Source organism: Colossoma macropomum, unplaced genomic scaffold (assembly GCF_904425465.1).
Source record: "Colossoma macropomum unplaced genomic scaffold, Colossoma_macropomum, whole genome shotgun sequence".
NCBI classification, from domain to species: Eukaryota; Metazoa; Chordata; class Actinopteri; order Characiformes; family Serrasalmidae; genus Colossoma; species Colossoma macropomum.
Genome location: NW_023494791.1, coordinates 9,458,232 through 9,468,160, shown reverse-complemented (window position 1 = coordinate 9,468,160; position 9,929 = coordinate 9,458,232). Strand labels below are relative to the sequence as shown.

Below are 9,929 nucleotides of genomic sequence, written 5' to 3'. Positions count from 1 at the left end.
TCAAATTGGTACGAGATGTCAGAGGCAGGCTTTCATGCTTCTCGTTTGAACTGCACTGATTCAGAAGCACTTTCATGTTCAGGTCAGTGTGTAGGTGTAGGGAGTTAATTCTGGATTTTGCCCAGAATCTGTGCCAAGCAGAGAGGAAAGGCAGCGGTCGCCCTCTAGCTGAGCCTCTGTTCAGCGCAGCCTGGATGCCCTGAAACTGCTTTACACGCCAGTGTTTACATAATGACCAACTCTGATGGGATCACCTTTACTGCCAGCCCTTTTCATCCTCTGTTCTTTGCCTGGTCTTTGTCTAAGGGGTTGTTCAGTTACCATCAGATCGTTGTTCGCCTTCAAATAACAATCTGAAGCCTATCACTGAAGAGAGCTGGCGGTGCGCGTGCTGGGTGGCCGCGTTAAGGGAGCCAAATGACCCCAAGCTGCTGGCCAACAAGGACATTTTGGCTTTGTGGTGATTTTATGTTGTTTGAAAAAGTAAAAGAGCTGAAAGATTCCCTTCTAGCTGCCTGAACTCCACCTGCGTTCATGCAAAAGCTGTTGGAAATGTGCGCGCGCGCGCGTAACCGAACCGCGCTCCGAGTGTGTGTGCGCTCACATGTGCTCATGTCTGAGTGTGCGCGCGCGTACCCGAGGAGAGCCCAGCCATTAGCGCGCGTGTATGTGTGTGCGCGCGTGTGTGACATCACTAACTGAGAGCGCCCGCTCTCCTCTCCCTCCTCGCGCGCAACTTTTTTCCCTGGCTCGTGATGTGCGCGCGGATCTCCTCGTCCACTCTCAGCGGCAGCGGCAGGCAGCGCTCCGCTCTCGGTGTCCAGAGCGGGACCCGAGCAAGGCTGAGCCATGCGCCTCGCGCCCCAGCCCGCGCCCGCGCGCTCCCAACCGCCGAGCGTGGACACGAGAAGCTCGCAGCAGCGATGAAGTTCGGCAAGAGCGTGTGCATCATCAACGTGGGCGGCGCACGGTACACGTTTCCTCAGGACGTGATGAAGGACTTTCCGCTGCGGAGGCTCAGCCGCCTGCACAGCTGCGCGTCCGAGCGCGAGGTGCTGGAGGTGTGCGACGACTACGACCGCGAGCGCAACGAGTTCTTCTTCGACCGGCACGCGGAGGCGTTCGGCTTCCTCATGCTGTACGCGCAGCACGGCACGCTGCGCTTCGCGCCGCACATGTGCGAGCTGTCCTTCTACAACGAGATGCTGTACTGGGGGCTGGAGAGCTCGCACCTGGAGTTCTGCTGCCAGCGGCGCCTGGACGAGCGCATGTCCGACACGTACACGCGCTTCAGCGAGGAGGACCGGTGCGCCGAGCCCGAGCTGCCGCGCGCCCGCCGCGACTCCAAGTGGCTCGAGCGGATGCGCCGCACCTTCGAGGAGCCCACGTCGTCCGTGGCCGCGCAGATCCTGGCCTCCGTGTCCGTCATCTTCGTCATCGTGTCCATGGTGATGCTGTGCGCCAGCACGCTGCCCGACTGGAAGACGGCCGAGAGTAACGTGGTGGAGGAGCACAGGTACACGGACTGTTTAGAAAAGGCCGAGTACAGGTACATGGACTGTTTACACAAGTTCAGCCCGAGAGTGTTCAGAGGAGTGTCCAGTGTTTAGAGGAGGCGCGCGAGTGCATGCAGTATTTAGAAAAAGCGGAACGGAGGTGCAAGGACTGTTTAAAGGAGGAGTACAAAGTGTTTAGAGAAGTGCTGAGTGTTTGGAAGAGGAAGGCACAATGTTTAGAGGGGGAGTGCAGGAGCATGGAGTGTCTAGAGGAGGAGTGCAGTTATGGAGGACTTAGAGAAAACTTGCAAAATGCATAAGGGATGGGTACAGGGAGAAATACAGTGTTTAGAGGAGGAGAAGAGAGTGTTAAGAAGAGGATGTTTAGAGAAGTACAGGAGTAAAGAGTGGTAGAGGAGGAGTAGAGTGTTTAGAGGAGGAGTACAGAGTGTTGAGGGGAGAAGTGGCATGTTTAGAGGAGGAGTACAGAGTGTTGAGGGGAGAAGTACAGTGTTTACAGGAGGAGTACAGTGTTAGAGGAGGAGTAGTGTTTAGAGGATGAGTGCAGAGTGTTAGAGGAGGAGTACAGTGTTTAGAGGATGAGTGCAGAATGTTTATAGGAATAGTAAAGTGTTTAGAAGAGAAGTGGAATGTTTAGAGAAGGAGTATAGAGTGTTGAGAGGAGAAGTACAGTGTTTAAAGGAGGAGTACAGAGCATTGAGGGGAGAAGTACAGTGTTCAGAAGTACAGAAGAGGAGTAGAGTGTAAGATAAGTACATTGTCTGGAGGAGGAGTAAAGTGTGTAGAGGATGAGTGCAGAGTGTTGGAGGAGAAGTGGAGTGTTTATGGAAGGAGTGTAGAGTGTTAAGGGAGAAGTACAGTGTTTACAGGAGGAGTGCAGAGTGTTGAGAGGAGTAGTAGAGTGTTTAGATGAGTAGGGTGTTTATAGGAGGAGTAGAGAGTTTAGAGGATGAGTGCAGAGTGTTAGAGGAGGAGTGGAGTGTTTAGAGGAGGAGTATAGTATGTTAGAGGAGAAGTGGAGTGTTTAGAAGTGGAATATAGTGTTATAGGAGAAGTGGAGTGCTTAGAGGAGGAGTATAAAGTGTTAGAGGAGAAGTAGAGAGTTTATAGCTTGAGTGCAGAGTGTTAGACGAGAAGTACAGTGTTTATTGGAGGAGCTGAGTGTTCAGAGGAGGAGTATAGAGTGTTAGAGATATGGAGTGTTTAAAGAAGGAGTATTTTTTAGAGCAGGAGTGGAGTCTTTAGAGGAGGAGTAAAGACTGTCACAGAAGATCTGCAATGTTTGGAGGAGGAGTGGAGTTTTTAGAGGAGGAGTAGAGTGTTTAGAGAAGCACAGGAGTACAGAATGTTATTGGAGGAGTAGAGTGTTTAAATGAGGAGTAGAGTGTTCAGAGGAGGAGTAGGGTGTTTACAGAAGGAGGAGGAGCAGAGTGTTAGAGGAGGAACAGAGTATTTTAGGAAGAGCATTTAAAAACCTTTTGCAACAGCACTTTTTCCTGGTCTTTGAATAAAGTAGTTTAAGGCATCAGTGTTCCGGGTGGATTCAGACAGGAGAGGAGAGGAATCAGTCAAGTCTGCTTTACTTCCGTACAGGAATTCTACTGTATTCTACCTAAATGAGTAAACGGAAATACTGTAAAACGCTTAATTGATTCACAGAGTGATTTTTATGATAAATTGAATGATGGAATGGCTTTGTTGCTCAGGGGCTATAGCACTGGTGTGTCATGTGATATGACCCTATAACCCGATGACCCATTTATGTATAATGTCTTGTGTTATGTTGCAATTTCTAAATGTTTGTCTTTTGTCTCTAAATATAAAGTATTTCATCATGAAAGCTAGTAATGAAAGAGTGTATAAATCAGTGGTCACCAGTCCTGCTCCTGGAGATGTACCTTCCTGCAGAATTCGGCCACAGCTCGGATCTTAGACACCTGATCCAACTAATTAAGTGCACTGATGATCTGGGTAAGATGTGTTCAGTCGGCATTGGAAATGATTTCTTCAGGGAGGTGGATCTCCAGGGGTGACCAATAAAGTAACAAATGTAAATGCTGTCCTTTGCAGTTCAGAACGCGATTGTGTTGACTGGGCGATTACACGCTTATAAAGTAAATCATGTGGAAATGATCTCTCTCCAAGGTGCTGAATTGTCAGTGGATTCTATCTACACTGCCATTATTTTCACACTATTTCTCTAATTAATTCAGACTCAAATCAGTGGGCACTGAGTAGAGACAAAGTCCTTTGTATTATTGCACAGTAAGGTATATAGCGTATCTTATTAAGGTGCCAATAAATCTTAGACTAGTGTGGGAGAAACTGCATGAATAACATGAATAACTAATTGTTAACTATTGATTCCCTTCCTTTGTCATCTCTGCAGTAGTGTCTTTTTAACCCCTGTGTCTGTCTGTCTTGTATCTATACTGCCACGTGGACTGTTCTGAAGGTACTGGTACCTGAGGAGCGCCCAGCCGTGTGTGTGTGTGTGTGTGTATGTGTTTGTGTGTCTGTCTGTTCTAAGATAGGTCTGTTTTGGTGAAGCGTCAGGTTTGTCATGCAAAGAAACACAATGCCATTAATATATGATAGGTTACATCACCGAAGACGTTCTCAACATTTTCCAGCTTTGTTCTTTGTAAAACTCTTCATTCTGTTTATTCCAGTTCAGTGCCTTTACTGTAAGCATTTTCCTTGATAAAATGTGGACAATCTGTCCCCTCAACGTCGCCATTAGTTCCACACCACTTGAGATAAAACTGTTACTGTTTGGATACGCCACTGTTTTTATTTTCAAAATGACACTCAGTCCTGTCACAGAATTTAAAACCAAACACAGTTTATATGGTGGATTTAAATTCAAGTGGATGTGGAACAATCGCTGGGCAACTGCATTTATAGAAAACTGCTTTTTTAGAAACAAAAAACCTTGCACACCTCATCCTTACCTGTCTCTTATGTTTCCATCTCTTGGTGTCTAACTCCTTTTCAGGATGCCCAGCAGAGCCATGACCCTATGAATAAAGCTATTAATTTTAACAACAAAGAATAACTTTAACAAAAAAATCATTAACCTTACCTTCTCTATATCTATAGATAGATAGATAGATAGATAGATATATAGATAAACACACATACACACATATTTATATATATTATAGATAAATAGATAGATATTTAAGTACAAGTATAAACAGAAAACATATATTTAACAGAAAATTACACAAACGCCTCAGCCAGCAACTAAGTACAATATTTATTTTTCAGTATTTTCAGAATGTGTCCACTCTTTGCCTTTATAACAGCTTCCATTCTTTGCAAGATTAGCTTTCAGTTTTTCAAAAAAATCTGCAGAGATATTTTTCTCAGTCTTAGAAGCTGGTTGCATTTTCTGCTTCTCACAAGTCCAAGTAATCCTAAATCCCAAATTTAGACTCATCAGTCCATAAAATTTTACTCCACATCTATAACATTCAGTTTTTATTGTAATACTATTTTTTTCTCAGTAAAGGCTTCTTGATAGCTACATCCTTTCCGACCCATATCGCTGAGTTGTCTTCTCACAGTGGAAGGATGTACAGAAACACCTGTGGATGTTTTCAGATCTGAAGCAGGTTGATGTTCTCCTCTCTCTCAAAGATGAAAGCTTTAAGTGCTGTTTATCTGATGGGGACAGTTTTGGTGTCTACCAGGTCTTGCATGGTTGTTAGGAGTCCCATTTTCTCTGCATCTTTCAACCAATTTTGACCTCCAGTTTTGAAAACTCCTGTTTTATCCGTCTATCTCTACCTATAGACATTTTAGATGTACATGAGAAACATGTGCGATGCAACAAAAGTCCTTAGGTAGTTGCTTGTGTGAATGTTAGTGTCATCTTTGTTGTGAGGACACAGCTGTAACTGGTTGGGTTTAAGATGGAAGGATGGAAGAGTTAAAGTGACAAGATGCACAGTGGAACAGTGGACACATTAAATACTGATGGATTTGACACTGTGTTGGAGGTTTTTGTGAAAATATCTGTTAAATATATGTTTTCCTGTTTCTCTTCGGGCACTAAAAAATGATTAACTAGAGAGAGAAAATTACTAGAGAGAGAGGAGGGTGGTAAAAACTGCTTGTACACAACGTTTCCAGAGAAACAGAACATTTTGGACAAAAGTCCTTCATCAGCAGTGCAGGCAAAGTGCTATATAATCTAAGTGAAGCACAGCTGATGAAGGACTTTTGTCTAATATGTTCTGTTTCTGTGGAACGGTGTGTGCTGCTCTGCACCTTTACTGCTCCTGCATTTTTCAGTGTAGTGCACTACAGCCTCTCCCTGGAATCTTCTTTATATTGCCGTCGTGAGACATCTCCAGGAGACATTACAGGAGAAGGAAATAATTTATTAGGTTTAGTGTAACAATAATCTAACCATATTTTATTCCCAGTGATTTGGGATCATTTTTATTGGCCTAATTATCAAGAAATACTCATGAACATTAAGGGCTGCTGGCATTTTTAAATGATGTACAAAAAAAAAGGTAAAAGAAAAAGAAATGAGGTTTTGATATGACAGTCACAATATTAACAGTAAAATACACCATATAATAAAGTCTATAAATATTTGGACATTGACAAAGTTATTTTTTTTAGGTATCGAACACAGCATATTGGAGTTAAAGCTTAGATTGCAGACTTTGTGCAGACCTTCAGCTATAATGTGAGGGTATTTACAATCAAAACTGGGTGAATGGTGTAGGAATTACAACCATATTCATGCATAGCCCTGATTTTTAAGGGCTCAGAAGAAGCCCTTGGTACATGAGCAGCCAACCGCTCAGCTGTACCATGGAAAGGTCTGTGTTGTTCCCTCATTATTCCACTTACAAGCAAGCAGATAAAGTTTTAATCTTTGTGTGGTGTTGATGTTTTTGTTACTCAGTGGTCTGGTGGACCCACCGCATTATTGTCTTTTAAATCGATACAGCCATAACAAATTATGTAAAAGTACCAGATGTTTAAAATATCACAAGTGTCCAGCGTAGGGTTCTCCTTTAGCAGCTGTAGCCAGTCAGCAGCCTGTCCATGGTGTCCAGCCTCACACAAACACACACATATACAAACACATATACACACAAACACACACACATTCACAGCAGGCCATGTAGGAGGAGAACAGGGTGAAGGACACAGCACCTCCACACTTTTATTCCCGTGGGTTCACCCCGACACCACATGTGTAATATAAATGTGTGGGGGGTGAACAGAGTGAAGACACAGAAAATGTGTTATTTTATGTTCTTCACAGAAAATAAGCAAAAGCCAAGGAATCTGAGGTTAAAATAATAATAATAAATGACATAATTTTTTCTTTTGGTGAACATTGAAAATGGGTCTCACAGACCTGAACACCACACAAGGGTTAAGTGTGATTTTAAGTGTAGATTTAAAGTGTGGCATTTTCATTTGGAATCTGTTGCTGTTAACTCCCAAAATTAAGTCCAAAGACTTATCACTGCCAGTGAAGCAGGCCATCATTAGGCTGAAAAATCAAAACAAACCCCAAAAGAAAGGTAGAAAAAAATAAATGTGACCTAATAAACTATATGGAACATCCTTAAAAATAAAGAGGGCACTCATGAGCTCAGAAACACTGAAAACCAAGAGGATAATGGGAAAAACTGTGGTGGATGACAAGAATTCTTTCATTGTAACTCCTACACTGTTCACTCAGTCTGGATGTTAATCCCCTCAAGTTGAAGCTGAAAGTTTGAGCTCATATTTATTGTGTAATTTTAACTTCAATGTGCTGTTGGAGACCACTTAAATAAAAAAAAATTACTTTGTCAACATCCAGCATTTGTGGACCTGACTATATTAATGTATTTGATCAAAGCTCTCAGTTGTGCCTGGGCCCTGAATTGGACTTGACTGGATTTGTTGGCTTTTTATTTATTTTTTCCCAGCTCTTTGAGGCCCAGCAGCACTGTATCTAAGGTCTTTTGAATTCTTATTGAATTGGCCGCTGTGTCAAAAGAGGAATTAGATAAGCTCTTTATACAAATGTGTTGGTTAACGTTTTATTGGCTTTATTTATTGGATTTTTATTGGCTCTTTTCTAAATCAGTGTTATCTATTTAGTCATAGTAAGTAGACACTGTTGTTGAGCCAGAAGTGCTGCTAGGCCTCACAGAGTTTTTAGGTGCTTGCATGGTTAACATTGTAGAGTAGCCCTTACAAGATAACAGTCACTCAGTCTCACGCCTAAATGGACTTGCTTGTTTATCATGTGAATAATAAGGTCTATGCTGATTAAAGATTAGTAATTGGTTATTTAGAGTTCAGTTTTATCATTGCCTTACTTTGAAGCAGCACAGAAGGTTGATCCATAGCCACTCATAGAGTATGTTAGGGAAGGGAGACACTTTTATTTAGCGCTCCCAAGAGGCAGGCCCTTTTAATTGGCCTGCTGATTCTGATATGATTAATTTGGCTCTGCTTACTGTTTGACATAGATCATGCTGCTTGTCAGTGCAAATTCATGCTGAGCTGAATCGATGCTTCCCTCTCTCTTAATAGCTCTCTCCATTTTCCTCCCATAACTGTGCGTCTGCTCAGGATCATCGAGGCGGTGTGCATCGGCTGGTTCACAGCAGAGTGCATCGTGCGCTTCATCGTGTCCCGCGACAAGTGCGAGTTTGTCCGGCGGCCTTTGAACATCATCGACCTGCTGGCCATTACGCCATACTACATCTCTGTAACCATGACGGTCCTGACCGGAGAGAACTCTCAGCTGCAGCGGGCTGGGGTGACCCTGCGCGTGCTGCGCATGATGCGCATCTTCTGGGTCATCAAGCTGGCGCGCCACTTCCTGGGCCTGCAGACGCTGGGCCTGACGCTGCGACGCTGCTACCGCGAGATGGTCATGCTGCTGGTCTTCATCTGCGTGGCCATGGCCATCTTTGGCGCCCTGGCTCAGCTGCTGGAGCACGGGCTGGACCTCAAGTCCGGGAACGAGGAGTACGCCAGCATCCCCGCCGCCTGCTGGTGGGTTATTATCTCCATGACGACTGTCGGCTATGGAGACATGTACCCCATCACCGTGCCGGGGCGCGTGCTGGGCGGCCTGTGCGTCGTGAGCGGCATCGTGCTCCTGGCGCTGCCCATTACCTTCATCTACCACAGCTTCGTGCAGTGCTACCACGAACTCAAGTTCCGCTCTGCCCGCTGCACCAGGAGCCTCTCGGCCGAGTTCCTCAACTGACCAAAATCTCTGCCTGAAACGGTCTGCACAGTCCTTTGCAGTGGACCTGCTTCTTTGTCACTGATTCACTCAGAGATTCAGTTGGTCTTCTTGGCCTAATGACTGGACTGATCTCTGGTCTCAGGTAGAGTTTAGGGGCTTGGTCTTAAATGCATGTAACTGTGTTTATCCTTTGGGCCATTCAGGCTCAGTCCATCGAGGAGCCAAGTGTCTACAGGAATTAGTTCCAGCTGTGCTCCACATCAGCTGATTTCACTAAGGTGCTCTCCATGTAACCCCTTAAACTTTTGGCCTGTCATTCAGATAGTAGTCTTATAATATAAGTCCAGGAATTGTTAATTAACTACATCCTTAAAAAGGGGGTTCTTTGAGTGTTCTTTATTAAAGGCAGTGGACAATATGGGGCCGGGGGTTTTCAAAGGTTCTTTTGAGTGATGCCATAGATAAACCATTTTAGTTCTCTAAAGAATGAGATGTGTGAGAATTAGAAACTGTCACATGTATAAGAATCTTTACCAATTTAAAGGTTTCTTCCTAGAATCTTTATTTTACCTTTACATTATATGGAGGTTCTTTGAACTTTAAAAATGTTCTTCACACATTTACAAAAATAGTTCTCTGAAGAACCATCCATTGAAAGGTTCTTTAGAGGACCACACAAAGGACCCCTTCTGGCACCTTTATTGTGTGTATATAGAACAGTGACAACTCAAAGAACCATTTCATTGAATAACTGGTCTTTGCATGGTTAAATGGCTTTTCTCTATGATAAAAGTTTAATATGGTTCTTTAAAGAACGTATCTTTACCAATTTAATGGTTCTTCATAGAATCTTTACATTATGTGGAGTTTCTTTGAACCTTGAAAGAATGTACTTCACACATTCACAAAAATGATTCTCTGAAGAACCAACCATTGGAAGGTTCTTTAGGGAACCACACAAAGGACCCCTTCTGGCACCTTTTTTTGTGTATGTAGAACAATGACAACTCAAAGAACCACTTGAATGCATAAATGGTTTTGCATGGTTCAATTGCCTTTCTCTGAGATAAAAAGCCTGTTACATATGGTTCTTTAAAGAACCTTTTTTTTTTTAAAAAAAAAAAAGGCTCTATCAAGCTTCAAAGAAAATATAACCTCTTTTGGTGCTATAAAGAACC

General features: G+C 43.6%; 1 protein-coding gene across 3 annotated transcripts; it reads left to right on the top strand.

Annotated features, from left to right (window-relative positions):
- The first annotated feature begins 923 nt into the window (after window positions 1–923).
- On the top strand, window positions 924–9,380 carry LOC118810210 (potassium voltage-gated channel subfamily G member 3-like). Of its 3 annotated transcripts, none has more exons than XM_036573805.1 (2): window positions 924–1,516; window positions 8,124–9,380. In XM_036573805.1, the coding sequence occupies exons 1-2, from the start codon at window positions 924–926 to the stop codon at window positions 8,767–8,769; spliced, it is 1,239 nt and encodes a 412-aa protein (XP_036429698.1). In that variant the 3' UTR covers window positions 8,770–9,380. The 3 variants fall into 3 exon arrangements, with proteins under 3 accessions (XP_036429698.1, XP_036429697.1, XP_036429696.1); XM_036573804.1 differs by having other exon boundaries at window positions 924–1,543; XM_036573803.1 differs by having other exon boundaries at window positions 924–1,549.
- Window positions 9,381–9,929: the final 549 nt, after the last annotated feature.